General features: G+C 59.4%; 1 protein-coding gene across 5 annotated transcripts; it reads right to left on the bottom strand.

Moving 5' to 3' along the window:
• Nucleotides 1-728: 728 nt before the first annotated feature.
• CSF3R (colony stimulating factor 3 receptor) lies at nt 729-8710 on the bottom strand. 5 transcript variants are annotated; one of them, XM_056509257.1, is made up of 17 exons: nt 8552-8710; nt 7341-7508; nt 6466-6546; nt 5873-6172; nt 5664-5787; nt 5401-5570; nt 4549-4703; nt 4210-4369; nt 3535-3617; nt 3229-3442; nt 2872-3060; nt 2553-2654; nt 2138-2284; nt 1806-1946; nt 1590-1680; nt 1371-1452; nt 729-1270 (listed from the first exon to the last, which is right to left on the bottom strand). In XM_056509257.1, exons 3-17 carry the CDS (start codon nt 6518-6520, stop codon nt 893-895), a joined length of 2391 nt encoding a protein of 796 aa, XP_056365232.1. In that variant the 5' UTR covers nt 6521-6546; nt 7341-7508; nt 8552-8710; the 3' UTR covers nt 729-892. The 5 variants fall into 5 exon arrangements, with proteins under 5 accessions (XP_056365232.1, XP_056365230.1, XP_056365227.1 ...); XM_056509255.1 differs by having other exon boundaries at nt 6466-6638; nt 7353-7508; XM_056509252.1 differs by having other exon boundaries at nt 7353-7508; nt 8552-8709.
• Between the last annotated feature and the right edge of the window lie 9958 nt (nt 8711-18668).

The following is an 18668-nucleotide window of genomic DNA, read 5'->3' as shown; positions in this document are numbered from 1 at the left end:
GCAGGGCGGGCAGCGAGCGCCGAGCGCGTCGATGGCGGCCCCGGATCCTGCTGCCCTCCCGTCCCGCACCTCTACTGTCCCCATCCTCGTCCCGGGCCCCATCCCCGTCTCGGTCCTGTCCCCATCCCCATCTCGATCGCGTCCCCTCGTCTGTTTCGTCCCCTTCCTGTCCCTGTCCTCATTTTGTCCTCGTCCCGGTCCCGATCCTCGTCCTGTCTCCTTCTCGGTCCCGTCCCCATCCCCATCCCCATCCCCATCCCCATCCCCATCCCCATCCCCATCCCCATCCCCATCCCCATGCCCATCCCCATCCCCATCTTCATCCCCCTCTCGATCGCGTCCCCGTCCAGGTCCCGTCCCGTCCTCTGTTTCGTCCCCTTCCTGTCCCCGTCCTCATCCTTGTCCTCGTCCCGGTCCCGATCCCCGTCCTGTCTCCTTCTCGGTCCCGTCCCCATCCCCATTTCCATTCCCGTCTCAGTCCCATCCCCATCCCCGTCTCGATCGCGTCCCCTCCTCTGTTTCGTCCCCTGCCTGTCCTCGTCCTCATTTTGTCGTTATCCCGGTCCTGATCCCCGTCCTGTCCCCATCTTGGTCCCATCCGCATCCCCATCTCCATCCCCGTCTCGGTCCCGTCCCCGTCCTGGTCGTGTCCCGGTCCTGTTCCTGGGTCCCGTCCATCCCCGTCCGTCCCCGTTCCCATCCCCTTCCCGCAGAGGCGCAGGTTGTTCTCAGCACTTCCCCGTTTATTTGGGAGGGAGACGCTCGGGAGGGGACACGCACACAGAGCGGGGTGGAGCCGGGCAGCGCCCCGGGGCGCGGCTGGAGCCCCGCGGGTGGATCCCGCATCCCGGGCTCTCCGCAGCCGGCTGTGGCTGCCCGGCTCCATCCCGCGCTAGTCCGCCCGGCACTCGTGCAGCTCCTCGGCCCCGCCGATGCGGAGCCCCTGCAGCAGCGGGAAGGTGGCGGGGGGCTCCTCGAGGAACCCCCAGTCACCCGCGCCGCCGCCGCCGCCTCGCAGGTTCTCGTAGAAGCGGGGAGCAGGCTCGGGGAGCAGCCGCTGGCCCCGGTAGCCCGCAGCCCCCACCCGCGCGTACTGCACGGGCTCCCCGGGCCCGTCCTGCCGCACGTAGGGCCGGGACAGCGCCGGGACGGCGGCGGGCAGAGCGGGGTGCTCCTTCCCCGGCTGCTTCCCCGCTTCCCTTTCCAGCACAGTGACCGTGGAGATGGCGGCCGGGCCGGGCTCCCTCGTGGCCAGGACCTGGAGCGGCTCCTGGGGACCAGCGGGAGGTCACAGACGGTGCCACCTGCCCCTGCTGTCCCCCACAGTGGGGACATGTGGTGGGTGGGGACTGGAGAGCAGCCGGTCTCACCTGCGGCACCGCTGCTGGCACCCACTTGCCCAGGCTGCTGTTGGCGGGGTCGGGGACACTGGGCCAGAGCTGCTCCTTCATCCTGGGGACCACGGGGATGGGGGGCACTCAGCGGGGCGGGCTGGAATGGGTGGCCTCAGTGCCGGACTGGGGCCAAGCTCCCGCGGGATGTCAGCACCCCTGTCCCAGCCCAGCTTGGGGCAGGGCGCCGGTACTCACCGCTCGTTCTTCTGGAAGCAGATGAGCAACGCCATGAGCACGACAAAGACCAGCCCCAGGGTCAGGAAGAGGAACTGGATCTCGCTGTCATCTGGGAAGCGGGACAGGGTCACAGGGAGCTGCAGCGGGCACCGCCAGCTGTGCTGTGCCGTGAGGCCGGGGCAGCACCGGGGGTTGCAGGTCCCCTCCCATTTCCCCTTCCCCTGCAGCCCTCACCCAGGGCTCTGGTCACCAGGGTCAGGCTGGTGCCGTTGGTGCTGCCGGCGGCCGTGGATGCCATGATGTGCACCTTGTACAGGGTCGATGGCTTCAGCCCGCGGATGATAAAGGAGCTGAGGGAAGGATTCACGGTGGCACCTGGGGACACACCGGGCTGATGGTGTGGCAGAATCCCCCCACCTGCACAGCCCCTCAGGTCTCTGCTAGCAGGGAGCCCTGTGAGGGACCCGTAAAACCCCCTGACCCTCTCTGAGAAGATCTGATAGCTCCACCCAGCACACTGAGATGGGACAGAGGGCGAGATCAGTGGTGCTGCGGGCAGGACTCACTGGCCCCGTTGGTGATGCTGTTGGCCCAGAAGATGGTGTAGCTGGTGATGAAACCATTCTGCATCTCCACTGGCAGCGACTCCCAGCACAGCTCAGCCTCTGACTTGCTGATCCTCTTCAGGTGAAGCTTCGGGGCATGGGACGGTGCTGGAAAGAGCAGGACAAGGAGGGGACCAAGTGCTGAGCAGAGCCACTGCCTGGGGTGGGAACTGATGGGGGAGTCCCACTCCCAAGGTGTGGGTGCCAGGACCTGCCCATGCTGTAGGGGAGCTGAGAGCACATCCAGAGATGAGACAAAACCAGCCCCCCAAGCTGAGCTCTTTGGTACAGCCCCTGGATTAGGGGTACATGGGGAAGGGGTCGTTCCTCCTTTTGGAAGGGCAAGGTCTTGCTGGTGGGCACCCTTCTCACTTACCCTTCTGCTGGGAGTAGGCGGTGGTGTGGACGGGCACCCCGACAGTGTCCCCATAGAGGGGGTACAGTGAGATGTTGTACCGCTGGAAAGGCTCGATGCCATCTACAATGGAGAGCAGAGGGGGCCGGGAGTTGAGGGCACGGGCTGCTGCTCCACCCCTGCCCCACGGCACCAGCCCGCCTACCCTGGGGGTGGATCCAGGGGGAAGAAGGGAGGGTGAGGAGTGAGCTGGGGCAGGGCTTGGTCCTGGTTTGGTCAGGATGGGTGCCAGCCCCCTGGGTGACTAGGGAGTCAGAGCCCCCTGGCAGCCCCCACCTACCCTGGATAAGGGCTGTGGTGGCTGCCCCGTCACGCTCCATCTGCCAGCACGCGTTGCAGTGCCCAGGCTCCGCTGTCACCCGCTGCCACTCCAGCACGTAGGCGACCACCGGGGCCAGCGGCGCCTCCCAGTGCACCCAGAGGCTGCGCTCGCCCCCGGGCACGGCCCGGAGCCCGGCCAGGGGCTGACCTGCATGGAACAAGCAGCCGGGATGGAGGAGAGGGGAGCGCCTCTCCCACATCACCGCCCGGGTTGGGAATCTGCCCTCTCCTCGCCCTGGCTGTGCCCCCCGTGGCAGCCCGCTCGGGGGGAGCAGAGCCCCGGGGAGCACGCGGAGATTTTGGGCGCTGCCCTCACCTTTCCTCTCCAGGAGCGCGACCTCGGTCGGTGCCGACTCGCCGGCGCTGTTGTAGGCTGAGAGATAAACCCTGCTGGTCCCCGCGGGCACCGAGAAGTTGCACTGGGTGTGGGTGGTGTTGCAGACGGTGGTGGGGTCCCTGCCCCTCCTCCGGGGGCTCAGGGTGATGCGGTAGCCCAGCACTCGCCCGTTGGCCTCCCGCTGCCGTGGGGCCTGGGTGCGGGCAGGGTGTGCGGGTGTCAGTCCCTGCGGGGATCTCAGGCAATGCCCCGCATCTCCCTCGCCCCCCGGCCGCCCCTGCTCACCTTCCAGCGCAGCTGCACCTCCAGCCGCTCCCCTGTCCCGGCCGGCTGAGCCCCCCACCACGCGTCCAGCTTCCCTGTGGGGGCTGCAACGGGAGAGGAGTGGGAGAGACTGAGAGGGGCCCTTGTGGAGCTGTCCCCAGTGCTGTGCCGTGTGTTCCCAACGCTGTGCCGTGTGTCCCCGACGCTGTGCCGTGTGTCCCCAACGCTGTGCTGTGTGTCCCCAGTGCTGTGCCGTGTGTCCCCAGCGCTGTGCTCTGTGTCCCCAGTGCTGTGCCGTGTGTCCTCAGTGCTGTGCCGTGTGTCCCCAGAATTGTGCCGTGTGTCCCCAGCACTGTGCCGTGTGTCCCCGAAGCTGTGCCATATGTCCCCAAGGCTGTGCCCTGTGTCCCCAGTGCTGTGCCGTGTGTCCCCGACGCTCTGCCGTGTGTCCCCAGAATTGTGCCGTGTGTCCTCAGTGCTGTGCCCTGTGTCCCCAGCGCTGTGCCGTGTGTCCCCAGAATTGTGCCGTGTGTCCCCGACGCTGTGCCGTGTGTCCCCAGAGTTGTGCCGCGTGTCCCCGACGCTGTGCCCTGTGTCCCCAGCGCTGTGCCGTGTGTCCCCAGAATTGTGCCGTGTGTCCTCAGCACTGTGCCGCCTGCTCGGGCAGAGGTGACCCCCTGAGTGACTCACACTCACCTTTCTCGTGGGTGGTGTAGTTCCTGCCCAGACTCCACTCGCTCCAGTAGGCCAGCGCCGATGCTGAGTTCCGCCGGCACCGCATCTGGAAGTGGTACTGCGTGCCGAAGAGGAAGCCGCAGCGCTGCGCGGTGCCGGCCCGGCCCATGATGCCGGTGACCTGGTGGCAGCCGGAACGAGAGCTGTGCCGGCTCCTGCCTCGGGCAGGGGCTGGCCCTGGTGTGGGCGCGGGGGGATACATTGCTGTCCCACCCACATGGGGACCCTTCCTCGCCCACTGCTTGGAGCAGAGGGAGGGTCCCGGCTCCTGCCCGGTCCCACCGCCCCAGCAGCACTCACCAGGGCCCAGGCAGGGTCCCCGGGAGCCCGGTAACGCAGCTCACACTGCAGCTCCATGTGCTCTGTGCCCCACGCTGCATCCCAGGCCAGGGCAATGCAGTCGGTCTGGAAGGGGATGGACTGGATGCTCTGCAGGGTTGGGGGGTCCAGCTTGGCTGTAGGAAGAGCAGGGAAGAGTTGGAAAGGTGTGTGGTGAGTAGTGCCCAGAGCCACGACCTCACATGTGCCTATTATTGATGGCAGGAGCTGCAGCCAGGGTGCTGCAGCAAGAAATGGGGGCAAACCACCCCTAAACATTTAGGGGAATGGCTGGTGGCAAGGGACAGGAGCCGGTGTGTGTCCCTGCTTGGGATGGACTAATGCTCACAATCACAACACAGGCACAGCTCTGCAGAGAAAACAGATTCCATGGGGTCTGGTGTCTGGAACACCCCACATTTGGGTTTGCTTGGGAGCCAGAGTGTGGCACAGCCATGGGACGGCTCAGCTGATTCCTGGCCAGCCCTTCCCCAGCCCCAGATCAGGGAGGATAAGTCTCTCCATCTGGGAAGGCTCCTTTTATAAATAGTTTATAGGCACTGGATCCATTATTAATAGACCTGCTGAATGAATGGGTAATCAATTGCTGCAGGAGCTGCGGAGTGCAGCAGGTCAACTGGCAGCTCATAACCCGCCGCACACGCCGCTCGCTCTGTAATGCAGCGCTGGCAGCGATTCATCCCGGCAGCACATTCATCACGGGACCTGCCCGTAAAATGTGACCTCAAAGCCCGACGTGCTTTAATGCCACTTTAATACCCCTGTCACTGCTGACGAGCTTCCCCGGCCCCTGACCCCCATGCCGTCACTCACCCACGTCCATGGGGTCGATGTGGAGATGCTCTGACTCGGCTGTGCCCAGGGCGTTGGTGGCAGACACCCAGATCTCCATCTGCCGGTACAGCTGGAGCAGCCGGCGTGGCACCGTGCAGTGGCTGTGCCCTCCCCGCGGGGTGCAGCCTGTCACTGCCTGCCCTCTGCTCCTACAGCAGGCAGAGCAGTGGGCTCGGGGTCCCTCTGGCAGAGGATGAGGCTGGCTGTGGGGTTGGGCAGGGGAGCACGGTCCCGGGACTTACCCCGTGCACTTCAGCACGATGCTGGTGGGGAGGTGGCTGTCGGCTCCCTGCTCCCATTGGCACGTCAGCCCGTAGTCACTGAGGTTCAGGGCGCAGCTGAGGTTCAGGGGCTTCGCAGGAGGGTCTGGGGAAGAGCAGCCAGGAAAGAGCCTGAGCAAGTGCCCGTCCCTGCTGGGGAGGGGGGTGACCTGTAATGGCATCAGACTTACAGCCCGCCCTGATCTCGGCCATGCTAAGGCGCTGCTTGGTCCCATTCCACTCCACACAGCACCACAGCCTGGCGTGCGTGTGGTTGAACCTGGGCAGGGTGAGGTTGGACACCTCCGTGCCCCCCGGACCCTGGTGCTGGCTCCCAGCCACAAGCTTGTTGTCCAGCATCCATCTGATCCGGACCTTGTCCTGCTCCAAGCCGCGGCACAGCTCTCTCTGGATGGTGCAGGACGCCGTGACAGCCGAGCCCAGGGGCACAATGGGGGGGTGCACACTCACCGAGGCGCAGCCCAGTGTCCCTGCGGGCAGGAAAAACATGTCACATCCTGGGCACAGCCGTGACAAAGCCACCTCAGCTCTTCAGTGCCCAGGCAGGACATAGAGACGAGCCTCTTCCCTTAGACGGGCCCCCCGTCTCTGGAGAGGAAGAGCCGAGCGTTGGGCAAGCCACCGGCACGTGCCGGGCCCCATCCTGCCCGTGCCCACTGCTCTGCCGCCGCTCCTGCTGCCCCCGGCCCCGCCAGCCCGGTGGGCGCAGGCTGCTGGGGATGGTGGATGTGGGACAGGACAGGGCAGGAGGGAGCGCACTCACCGCCCAAATGCAGGAGCAGGAGCAGGAGGGGTGTCCCAGCACCGCGCCTGGCCATGGTCTCCTCCGTGGCTTTGGCATCACCTGGAACGCAGAAAGCGGCTTGTCCTGGGGGTCGGCAAGGGCTGGGGACGAGGTGGGCAGAAGGAGCCGGGCTCCATTGTCACCGGCGCTTCCTGGAGCAGAATGTCCTTTCGCTGTCAGCGTCAGCCCTTCCCGCAGCCCTTCTGACACCTCCGCCCCCGGCTCGGAGCCCGCGCCGCCACCGCCTCCGCCGTGGGAAGCGCAGGGTGGAGACCCCGGAACGCGGGTCCCTCCGCAGCCCCGGCACCGTCCGGGCCCCGCGCCCCATCCCGGGCACAGCACCCTGTGCCCGGCCGCACGCACGGCTGATTTTATCTCCACGATCTCCAGCCGCTGCCGGGCAGAGATTTGCGGTCTGAGGGCGGGTGAGGGCGATAAGCTGCGAGAGGGAAGCGAATGACCCACAGCACCAGAGCGGGACTGGCCGGAGCTGCGGGGTCCTGCCCACGCCCCTCCCGGCTGTCCCCCTCAGCTGCATCCCCTGCCTGCCGCTGGGAATGCCCTGGGAGCGCTGCTGCCTCTGCCCGTGCCCGGATCCTGTGCCCCTGATGGGTCCCAGACACTTTGGTGGCCCAGGAGGGGCTGCTCACTTTGCCCAGCTCCGGGTGCGCACAGCTCCTCACCCCCCAGGCCAACATCCAGAGGGAGACAAAGCACTCGAGTGTGGTCAGTGGGACAGCGGCCACCCCTGAGCGCTCGGCAGTGCGGCTGTCCCGGGCAGGGGATGGGCTAGAGCAGCCGGACCCGATGCTGGCTCTGTGCGAGCTGAGCACCACGACCCACCCCTACCTCACCTCCGCCCCTACCTCGCCTCCATCCCTGCCTCTCCTCGGGGTGTCCGGCTCACTGTCCGCTCCGAGTGCCGGGCTCCAGCTGCCGGCTGGCCGTGCTCCGTCTGTTTGCTAACATGCTGCTTTCCCCGTTAGTTCCTCAAAACCAGGGCCGTTAGTTGCTGTGACGCTCTGAAGAAGGTGATTGCAAAACACTTCCCTGAAGTCTGCGACCCCCTCGCTCGCCGCAGGCAGGAAAGCCCAGGGGACGCGGACACCCCGAGCAGCGCCCAGCCTCCACCCTGCCCGCTCAGGCCAGGCTTGGCACGGCCGGGATGCGACACGGACAGTTCCTCACTGCAAGTGCCCTGGGGCCGCCAGGCTGGGCTGGGGGACACGGCAGAAGAACGTGATCTGGGGAAAGTGGCAGGAGGCCGTGGGCCAGCAGCTCAAGGGGCAGCAGGCAAGCCCACCTGTGGCTGCCAGCACAGAGTGATGCCACCTGGGAGCAGCTCACATTCCCAAACCTGCGTTCGTGTCCACGTCCACGCAGTCCAGCTTGCCCCAGGGTGAGCGGCCAGCAAGATGCCCGAGATCAGCCCATGACATGGTGTTCCCACCAGTATCTCCCAGTACTGACCATTAACCCGGGTTATTTCAACAGCTCCTTGCCTGGGGCCGTGCCGAGCTGCTGTGCTCACCCGTGCCAGGCTGGAGCACAGCCCGAGCAGGGAATCCCGTGTCTGGCGGGATGGGGCTGGCATGGGCGGTAAACAGAGGGTTGCTCAACCCTCCACACACTCACAGCCTTCGCAACCACGGCGGCGGTTGTGCAAAGAGCTGTTTACTCTTGGGATTGGGGCGGTGTTTCATCCGCACAGCGCTCACAGTGCCAAAATCGGGGGGGACGGAGCAGCCCCCTGGGAGCAGGGTGTCTCGGTGTGGTGGGGGACCAGCCCGGGGAGATCTGGCTTTGCCTCCTGAAGCTGGGCACTGGCTGGAGGGGATGGCTCGGGGCTCTCACCACCGACCTACAAGCCCGACAGTCCAAGCAAAGGCACTTTCCCCCAAATCTGCCCTGCTTGTAACTGGTCAGGCTCCTGGTGGGGCTTGGGGTGGGGTCTCAGCACCCTGGGCTGGGCCAGGGGCCGATGCCCACCGCCCGCCCTCGCAACCTTTCCCTGGGGTGTAGCAACCCGCGGCGCTTCGGGACGGAAGCCGTGCGGGCTGTTTACCAGCAGGAATATCCGTGGGTAGCCATGGCGACGTGGGCATCTCCGTGGGAACCGCGGGCGCAGCGCTGCAAACACCCAGCTGGACACCGGCAAGCGCCGCCGCCGCTGGGGCCCGGGGTGGCGAGGGGACCCCGCATCCCACACCAGCCTGTCCTCGGGCTCACCTCGCCCGGGAAAGGGCTCGTCCCGGCGGGCTCCGAGCCGGGATGGAGCAGACGTGCCTCCTGACAGCGCTCTCGGTTCCCCTTCGGCGCTGAGTCACGCTCACAAGCTCACAGACCCCATCCCTGGGATGGGACAGGAATACGGGGAGGGTGCCAACCCTGCGGAGATCCTGAGCCATGGGTGCCGGCCAGCCTGGCAGAGGGGCTGGGGCTGCAGGATGCGTGGGGAGGGGGCTGCTGGGGTGTGACAGAGGGTCCCGGTGTGCAGGTGACACAGGCCATGGTGCAGGACAGCAACGGGAGCACAGCTCGGAAAGAGGGGGCATGCTCAGAAATGGGATTTGGGGTGAGGGATGGGACAGCAGCTCCCAGTTCGTGACACAAGAGCTTCCCAAGCCTGAGGCAGTCAGGCAAGGCGGAAGGGGGAAAGGGGAAGCAGCTGCAGGGTTTTTCCTGGTTGCAGTGCGTGGGATGGGGACCAGTGCATTGGGCAGCAGCCTGTGGCCATGGCCAGACCCTGTGGGCAGCTCTGCTTGCAGTCCACAGGCAGCAGCCCCACATTCAGTGCTGGGAGCTCTCAGCTACATTTCTGTGCCCAGCACCTCTGTTTCCATCCCTGCTGGGTGGACCATTGCTCTTAAACAGAATAAAGTACATTCCTGGTGTGTATCAGCTCTACAGGCAGCAAAACCTGGCTCCCCTGAAGCGACTTCCTCTTTCTTCCTTTCATTCCCTAAAAAATAGAATATTGCCAGTCACATAAGATGCAAGATCTAAGTGCAAAAACTTCTGTAGTCTGTAATGGGTGAGGAGAGCTGGTTAATTGGTGCCCAATGTAATTAATTCAGACTTGCTCAGCTATCAGCAATAAGGAGGGAGCAGAGGGGTCCCCATCAAGTCACTCTTGTGAGGCAGAGGTGGTCAGGAGAGGATCCTTGGCTCCTGATGGCATCACCAGGGGACAGGGGGACATGGGCAGCCTGCCAGCATGGAGCCACTCCTGGGACAGAAACCCATCCAGGACCCTCCTGTGTCTGCAGGCTCTGGTCACCCAAACACCAGAGATGTCCCAGTGGTTGTCCCTGCTGTGCCACTGCCTGTTCCTCCCCAACGAGGCAGCTGCAGATTGGAGAGGATTGATGGCAGGGGTCCTGGAGGCTGACCTTGAACAGCTCCCGACACATTCCTGCAATTAATGAGGCAGGAGGATTAATTTCTGTGTGGCAGATCCAGGGAGGCCCTGATGGGCACGGGGAAGGGGAGGAGGGACTGGGTGTGCTGCCATTATTCATCTCTACTCCTCGAGATGCCAAAGTGGTGCCAAGGGGCCACAGCTCCAGCTCAGCAGAGGGTTTGACAGGGTGGATGGGCAAGAGGGAGAGATCCTCCATGAGACCACCAAGAACTTGCCTGTCACTAAATTCCTGCCTCTTTGGACAGGTCTGTGGCAGAGGAACCTCCCCATGTACCTGTACCAGCCTCTCACCCCTCATATTCCTGAAAACTCCTGTTTTTTTCTGCTGATCCACTCCAGAGCTCAGACTTGTGAAGCATCTTCTCCTTCTGCCACTGCTGAAAGGAAATTTCCCTTTGATGCTGCTTCCCATCAAACCACCTGGGCAGGGGCTTTCCAGCTGCCCAGCACAGCCCCTCAGCTCGCTGTGCCTGCGGTGCCAGCAGCAGGTCTGGGTCTGATCCCAGCTGTGGGGGCTGCCTGGCCACTCCCGGCACTTCCCGGCAGTCAGGCTGCAAGCAAAGCACTCTTATTGTTCTGCTCTAATAAACACCTCTGACAATAATAGAGAAAAAGCCAGCTTTTATCAGGAGAAAAGGATACCTGGGGATTATTTACTCAGAGTCAATAGCTGCAGGTAGGGGCTGCCAGCCCAGGCAGGCACTGACAGCTGCTCGTGGCTGGAGTGGCCAGAGCAGTGCATGGAAAAGGGGCAAAGCTCTCCCAGCTGCTCCCCCCTTGCTCCTGCTGTATGAACCCCCCCTCTTGGCTGTGCTGCCCAGGGAGACCCCCTTCATTCCCCACCCATTTCACTCTGCAGCATGCTGCCAGTGCCAGGCCCCTGGAAGGCACAGGGGGCTCCAGGTGCTCGAGCTGTGGGGTGGGAATGTGACTTGGAGTTGGCACTTCTCCTCTTCCAAGGGCTCAGATCTGTGAGAGCAAAAAAATCCACGGTCAATTGAGCTAATCACAAAGGTAATGAAATGTCTTTGTGAGGTTATAAACATCCTCACTTGAACCCAGTGACACAGGGAAATAGGAATCCAACCAAGCAGCCTCCAAAAGTGCTTTATTCCCCATTATTTTCATTATCTGCCTTGTAATTTGATTTGTCCCTCTCCTGCTGCTGGCTTTTTCCATGGCCAAGAGGAGTGACAAATGAAACACCCACAAATGAGCACAAATGTCCAGAGGGGTCAGGAGTGACACAGCTCCCCTGGCTCCTGGGAAATGTCTGTGCCCTGGAGATGGGACTGAAGGTTGGGGTGCCTGCAGCACCCTGGTGGCTCTGATACTGCCCAGACCTCCTGGCCAAGCCTCCCTGGGGCTCAGGTGGTTCCCAGTGCCCTTCCTGGGTGATCCTGTGCCCCCTGCTCCACACTGACATCCTGTCCCCATTATCTGCAATTTCCTTGGAAGCTGTCAGACATCAAAGGGGGCCCCTTTGCAAATGAAGAGAGGAGGAAACAACCAGGTCTGCATTTATCCCACTAGAAATTAATCCCCCCTTCTTATTTAAAGGTATCAGTGAATGAGGCCAAGTTGTTAAGTGACAAAAGAAAAATGATTCTTGCCTTCCAGGGTTATTAAAATCATGTTCTACAATTTTAGCAGCCACAAGGAAGCCCAGATAATGACAGATGATGATAATCCATCTCCAGCACAGCCTGGTCTATAATGATACTGCCCATATCTCTTGTATTACCACCAATTACTCAGTGTATAATGAAAATGTACATCCATTCTGGGGAGCTGCATTTGCTGCCTCTGAATCCAATTTCTCCCTCTCCTTCCCCTCAGTACAGCTGGAGCCCCCACCATGCCTGGCTCTGGGATCTGGCTTGGGGGATCCAGCTGCCCCTGGCAGGGATTTTTGCTGTGAGTGGCCCTCACCTTGTTCTTGATCTCCTGTGGCTGCTCAAGGCCTTTCTGGGGATACAGGCAGGACAGGAGAGGCTTTGAAATGCAAATTACAGGGAGAACCTAAGGAGATACAAAATGAAAGCTCTCTGCTGGCTGAGGTGGCAGCTCCCAGTCAACCCAGCCTGGACTGCTCCCACTGTGAGCTCTGGGCAGCTGCTCCTGCTGCCAAAATCCAGGTGGAAGTGCCTGTCCAAGTGCTGAGGTGGCATAATCCTGCTGGGCACAGCAACATCCTGCTGGGCACAGCATCATCCTGCTGGGCACAGCATCATCCTGCTCTGTACAGCATCATCCCTCTGGGCAGAACAGAATCCTGCCCAGCACAGCATCATCCTGATGGGCACAGCATCATCCCACTGGGCACAGCATCATTCCACTGGGCAAAACAGAATCCTGCTCAGTACAGCATCATCCTGATGGGCACGACATTATCCTGCTCTGTACAGCATCATCCCTCTGGGCAGAACAGAATCCTGCCCAGCACAGCATCATCCTGATGGGCACAGCATCATCCCACTGGGCACAGCATCATTCCACTGGGCAAAACAGAATCCTGCCCAGCACAGCATCATCCTGATGGGCACGACATTATCCTGCTCTGTACAGCATCATCCCTCTGGGCAGAACAGAATCCTGCCCAGCACAGCATCATCCTGATGGACACAGCATTATCCCACTGGGCAGAACAGAATCCTGCTCAGTACAGCATCATCCTGATGGGCACAGCATCATCCTGTGGGCACAGCATCCTCCTGGTCAATACAGCATCATGCCCTTCATCACAGCATCACCCCACTGGGCAGAACAGAATCCTGCAGGGCACAGCACCATCCTGCCCAGCTGGCAGCAGCTCATGGCCCAGCCTGGAGCACAGTTTCTGTGACCACCCCACTGTCACCTTCTGATGCCTGGAGGTGACAAGGTCACACCCTCCCCTGCCACGGACATTTCTCAGGGAAAATGCACCCCTGAGCTTTTCCACCACCTTTCCCAGGGGGAAGCAGAGCTCTCTGCACTGGGACCAGCTGTATTTCACAGCAGCACTTAATGCTGTTAAATCAGAGTGGGAATCACTCAGACCCAGGTGTGTATCTGATTGCAACTGGATCTGCTCCTGCTGCAGCACCTGGAAGCAGTGTGAGGCTGTGTGAGATTAATGTAGATATATATTTCATCTGGGTTCTATCATCTTTCACTTTATTCGGGTCAAAAAGCAGGAGACAACATCTTTTAAGATGAAAACATAATCTTTTCGGAAAATTGAAAATACAGATCATTGTTTGGGCAGCAGTTTGTGTGTGAGCTGCACCAGGACCTCAGCCTGCACTGGGGGCACCTGCATGGGGGTCCTTGGAGCCAAGGAGCATCTTGTGCTCTTGGAGAGGAGCTGGGGCTGGGAAAGCTCCCAGAAAACATCATGTGTGTGTATGCACACCATATGTGCCCTGCCTGCCCTTCCCAACACCCTCCCTGCTGAGCACAGAATCTCCCACATAAAGAACGAGCTCACCACAGTGGGGCCAGGCCCCCTGTAAATGTTTTTCCTTGGAGCAGAGCTCCACAGCCACATGCCTCGTTAACATGGCTCTCCAGGTAGCAGAAAGCCTCGTTATTTCTTAAATTAAATGCCTTTATTTTTCATAACTTTGTGCAATAAATCTGTGTGTGTTTAATACATAATTAAGGGCTCCTCCTGCTCTGAGCTGATCTGAGCAGAACACCCGGTGCTGCCTTCCCCAGCACAACTTTACATGAGTTATTAAAGAACAGAGGTGCATCTATTAATTATTTCATAAATATTAACAAGTCCTTAATGGCTGGAATCCTGGAATAACAAGTTCCCAGGGAGTTCAGTTTTAAAAAGGTTGTTAACTGCACTGACCCCTGGGCTCTGGGAGCTCACAGGATCAACGCTGTGGGCAATGGCAGCAGGAGCAGTGCCAGTGCCAGCTTGGATCCCTTGGCAAGTCAGCCCTGAACTGAGGATGGAGCTGGGGTCACCAGAAATATGGTTTTGAATTGAAAGACAATAGGTTTAGACTAGACAGTGGGAAAAAATTCTTTCCTGGAAGGGTGGTGAGGCCCTGGCACAGGTTGCCCAGGGAAGCTGTGGCTGCCCCATCACTCAAGGCCGGGTTGGATGGGGCTTGGAGCACCCTGGGATAGTCCTGGAAGGTGGAAAGTGTCCCTGGGATTGGCTTTAAGGCTCCTTCTGACCCAAACCAGTCCGTGGTCCTACAGGCAATGCTTCAGGTGAGTGTCTGCTCCTGTGAGAACAAAGTGAGTCCAGGCTCCCTCACCCAGCAGATTGGCACCTTTCAGAGAGCTCAGCTCAGGGCAGCCCTGCACAGCTCCTTAAACCACTGTGAGCCTGTTCTCACTCACTACCACCCCTCTGCAGCAGCAGCAAATGATGGAAGATTATTTATCCCCTGTTAGCAGCACCTCTCATAGCCTGCAGCGCCAGTGGTGTCCCTGTGGCTCCCAGCCCTGCTCACCCTGTGCTTCCCTCCCTGGAGATGTGGAGATCCTGCTCTTGGGTCCAGGAAAAGTTATGGGGGCAAACTGGGAGTCAAAGCTGGCCCAGCACAGGGCTGAGGCTGGAGCTGGGAGGAGGATCCACTGCTGCCCGTTTGGCACCTTTGGAAACACATCCCAGCCCAGGCTGCCAACAGGGCTGATGTGCAGTGGGTACAGTGGTGATGAAAGCCTGGGATGACACTGATTCATTGGGGCAATTAACACTCTTTCCGGGCTTTCCTTAGTGGCATTTTGGCATTTGATTCCTCGTGAGTTACAGCGCCTTCCTCGAGTGGAGACATTTACAGCCATGAATTTTGCAGAGCCCGGGGGAGGATAATTACCTTCTGAGGAGAGGCAGGAGGTCCGGGCAGCCCCTCCGGGCACGAGCATTCCAGCCAGAATTCCCACGGGCTGGCACTTCTGAAAGCGAGAATCACCGAGCCAAAGCCGGGGGGTTTGGCGTGTTTTCATTGCACCCCGAAAATTCTCTTTGCTGAGAGAAGATCCCACGGACCAAGCTACGGAGCATCACTCCAGGATGCAGATCTGACAACATCCCTGACCTTCTTCAGGCTGGGGGTAGAGAAAGGGATGCTCAGGAGGGCAAGCACCCCCAGATCCCTCCTGTACCCCGCGGCTGAGGCTGCTCCTTCTCCTCGGGGCCGCCAGCAGCAGCAGCCGGGCTCGGGCACACCCCACATGAATATTGATGGATTCTGGATGAGGGGAACGCGCTAATTTAATCAGGGTGACAGCAGCGGGGCTCCCCGGAGGCGCCGCGCTGACATTAATGTTACTTTATGTCACAAGGCATTTTTTAATGTATCTTGCCAGTAAAATAATCAGCTTTCTCCCGGGCACAGAGGCGCTTGTTTCTCATCCATTATGATACAGACGTCGCTCCTCAGCTGTCATTAGCGCGCAAGAGGAGAGTCGGGGCAACACGTCTGGTATTTTTAGAAGTATGACATGGATGAGAAACATATTCTTGCCTTTCAAAGGCAATAAACAACCTCTGTCGTGCGGCTTCCCTCAGGGCACGCAGAGGTGCTGCAGAGCCCACCCCAAACCCACGGTCTGTCCTTGGGGAGCAGAGGCTGATCCCAGATTGCAGAGCTGCGGGATCAGTGGGATTTGGGGGGTCTGGGGGATCCCTGTTTCAGTCCCTAAAAGCTCAGTGACCTGCAGGAGCAGTGGGATTTGGGGGGTCTGGGGGGATCCCTGTTTCAGTCCCTAGAAGCTCAGTGACCTGCAGGAGCTGTGGGATTTGGGGGGAGTCTGGGGGATCCCTGTTTCAATCCCTGAGAACTGGGTAACCTGAGGGAGCAGTGGGATTTAGGGGGTACTGGGGGATCCCTGTTTCAGTTCCTGAGAGCTCAGTGACCTGCGGGATCAGTGGGATTTGGGGAGATCTGGGGAATCCCTATTTCAGTCTCTGAGCTCAGTGACCTGCAGGAGCAGTGGGATTTGGGGATCCTGGGGAATCCCTGTTTCAGTCTCTGAGCTCAGTGACCTGCAGGAGCAGTGGGATTTGGGGAGATCTGGGGAATCCCTATTTCAGTCTCTCTGAGCTCAGTGACCTGCAGGAGCAGTGGGATTTGGGGATCCTGGGGAATCCCTATCTCAGTCTCTGAGCTCAGTGACCTGCAGGAGCACTGGCAGGGACACCTTGGAGCAGAGCAGCCCCAGGAGCTCCTCAGGCACCACCTGCAGTTCAGGCTGACATGAGCCAGGGCACAGGGCTGGGGGCCACCCCAAAGCCACCCACAGCTGGCTGCCTGTGCTCTCCTGAGCAGAGATCTGAGGCACTTTATCAATTCATGCACTGAGCTTTCAGCTCACCTTCAAAGCCCCTGACTCCTTGGTGAGCAGCCCTGCTCGTTCTGCTCATGCATCTTTAATTTTGAGTGAAAAACGAGGGGTTTTTCCCCCTTTTCTTTTCACTATTTGGCTTCAGAGACTGGGATAACACATCAAATCTCCTCCTCGAGCAGACCCAGAGGGGCTTTCTGCTCCCCCAAAAGCACCACACTGCCTGCCTGCATCATGCCCAGCAGCACGAGGGGGGCACAGAATGCCCAAATCTGGGGGAGCAGGAGCCAGGCAGCTCCTGAGGAGTGGGGATGAACCCCCCATCATGGTCATTTAGGCATGAAGCACCAAGAGGAGCCAGGCAGGCACTTGAACAGCATTAAACCCACTGATGGGTCAAAATGCAGCATCTCCTGGCCCAGCAGGGTCCAGCTGAGGCTCCGGGATCAGCAGGAGAGCAGCAGCTCCTGGTGGGAGCACAGGGATGTGTCAGCTTGTTTTGAGTTTATTCTATTACCGTTTTTTTTTTTTGTTTTTTTTTTTCCAAGAGGAAAAAATCGCTATGGCAACTTGTGCAACCGCCGCGCTCCTGGGAGACTGACTGCGAGTGAGACTTGCCACTCATCATCTGACAATGTTAATCTGCCGGATTTACATAGTAATTAATGTCAAGAGGCAATCTACGACTTGAGCAATCAGGGGTTCTGTGCATTAAGTCAGGCTCCGAAGACAGCAGTACATAATTGTGTGTGAGAAAGGCATTTAACCCCTCGTGGGCTTTCCCCAGGGGCAGCAGGGTCAGCCAGCTCTCCCGTGTCCTGACACTGGCATGGTGCATGGAACATCTTTACTGACCCTGCTGAGTTTGGGGCTCTCTGGGCCACACTGGCTGCACCTCCCGAATCCTGCCAAATCCTCTTTGCCCTTGAACTTCACCAGCTGTTCACCAGCAGACAATTCCTGCTCAGGTCCAGCCTTTCCTGCCCAAGCCACGCTGTGTTTTCATCATTCATTCAGCACCTGCAGGACCTGTCTGTAACCCAGCTGCCATCAGACCTCTCTGCAATCACCCACCTCCCCCAGCAGCCCCAGAGTCACCCCCAGCTTTGTTTCCCCAGCCCCAAGCATTCCCTGCATCCCCTTTCCCATCCACACTTCTGGGAAAGCCACAGCCACTTCGGGGTAAAGGGCTTTGGGAACACCTGGAACTTGGCCCTGGAGGAGAGAATGAGGGGATTGAAGGAGGCAGGGAAGCTTTTCTGCCACACAATTAACCTGGTGCTGAGGGGCTGCTCACATCCTCCTCTGCATCCTGGGACAGGGCTCAGTGCCTGCCTCCCAAAAAACCCCCAAATCCCTGCCTCAAGCTGTTCCTGCAGCCTTCTCTGTAAAGAATAAAGCTCTGCTGAATCCCAGCATCCTTTCTTCCTCCATCCTTTTGGCTGGATCCAAAAACTTCAGAGGAGGAATAAAAAAAAAAAAATCTAATTGATTTCTTCCGTATTAACAAGTCAATCATTAGGGTGGGTTTTTTTTTTTAATGACTCATAAGCAAGCTTGACATGTCTGTTAATTAAATAGCCATCCCAGCTCTAATCTGCTGCAAGTTAATCATTTGGGGAGTTAAAAGGTGTCAGTGCTGAATACCTCATTATTGTAAGTGCTTGCCTGCCCTTGCTGCTGTGAGGAGCTGGAGTGAAGATGGGACTGAGCCCTCAGCAGGTTTGAGCCCCAAACACCCCAAACCTGCTTTCCTGCCCCCCTCAGCTGCCCCAGACCACTCACCCACTGCTTCCCCTACCAAGCCCACCCAGCTCCCCAACACCCACACACCCATTATCCCAAGGTGAACTGAGCCATGCTCCCATCCTGGGCTGATGGAATGGGGCAATTTCAGGGGTGAAAAAATGGTCTGTTTTAATTTTGAGAGCAGGGTTGGAGCCTCTGGTCAGGCTCTTTTTAGTATCATCAAAATTGATATTGATGGAGCCACCACAATTTAATTTATTGGCTCAGTGCACAGCCCTGTGACCAGCCACGTGCAGGAGCTGATGACTGAGTGATGGGCTGGGGTGGAAGTGGCTCCTTCTCAGCCTCATGGGAGAACCTGTGTGGAAAAAAAAAACAGTGGAAATTAATTTAAGAGAAATTCCTCCTTCTGTCTTGTGGTGGTTCAAGACCTTTAGGTTTAAAATACCTTCTGCAGGCTGTCAGCAGGCCACGGGCTGCACTGGTCACACAGAGGATTTACAAGCTCCTGTGTTAAATCTTAATTACAAATTCCTCAAAGCCACGTCTGCTGCAGAAGATCCTGGCCCAGCCCTGTTGCTCCTTTGCCTTCCCAGCTGCTCATCCAACAGTAAATACTGATTCCCTGTATTTCCTGCCTTTCTCACTGCTCTGTGAAGGTAAACAACAAGAGTGCAAACAGGATGATTCTGGTGGTGAGTGAAGGATGCAG

This window comes from Oenanthe melanoleuca, chromosome 23 (genome assembly GCF_029582105.1).
Source record: "Oenanthe melanoleuca isolate GR-GAL-2019-014 chromosome 23, OMel1.0, whole genome shotgun sequence".
Classification (NCBI taxonomy): domain Eukaryota; kingdom Metazoa; phylum Chordata; class Aves; order Passeriformes; family Muscicapidae; genus Oenanthe; species Oenanthe melanoleuca.
This window is presented reverse-complemented; position numbering and strand designations above follow the sequence as displayed.

Bases quoted from the DNA above. Each gene is read 5' to 3' on its own strand.
- CSF3R (XM_056509257.1), bottom strand. From the start codon at position 6,520: ATGGCCAGGCGCGGTGCTGGGACACCCCTCCTGCTCCTGCTCCTGCAT. The intron at 2,655-2,871 runs GTAGGTGGGGGC...TCTCCATTGTAG, and splicing joins CACCACAGCCCTTATCCAGG to ATGGCATCGAGCCTTTCCAG. The intron at 2,285-2,552 runs GTAAGTGAGAAG...TGCTCTTTCCAG, and splicing joins CGCCTACTCCCAGCAGAAGG to CACCGTCCCATGCCCCGAAG.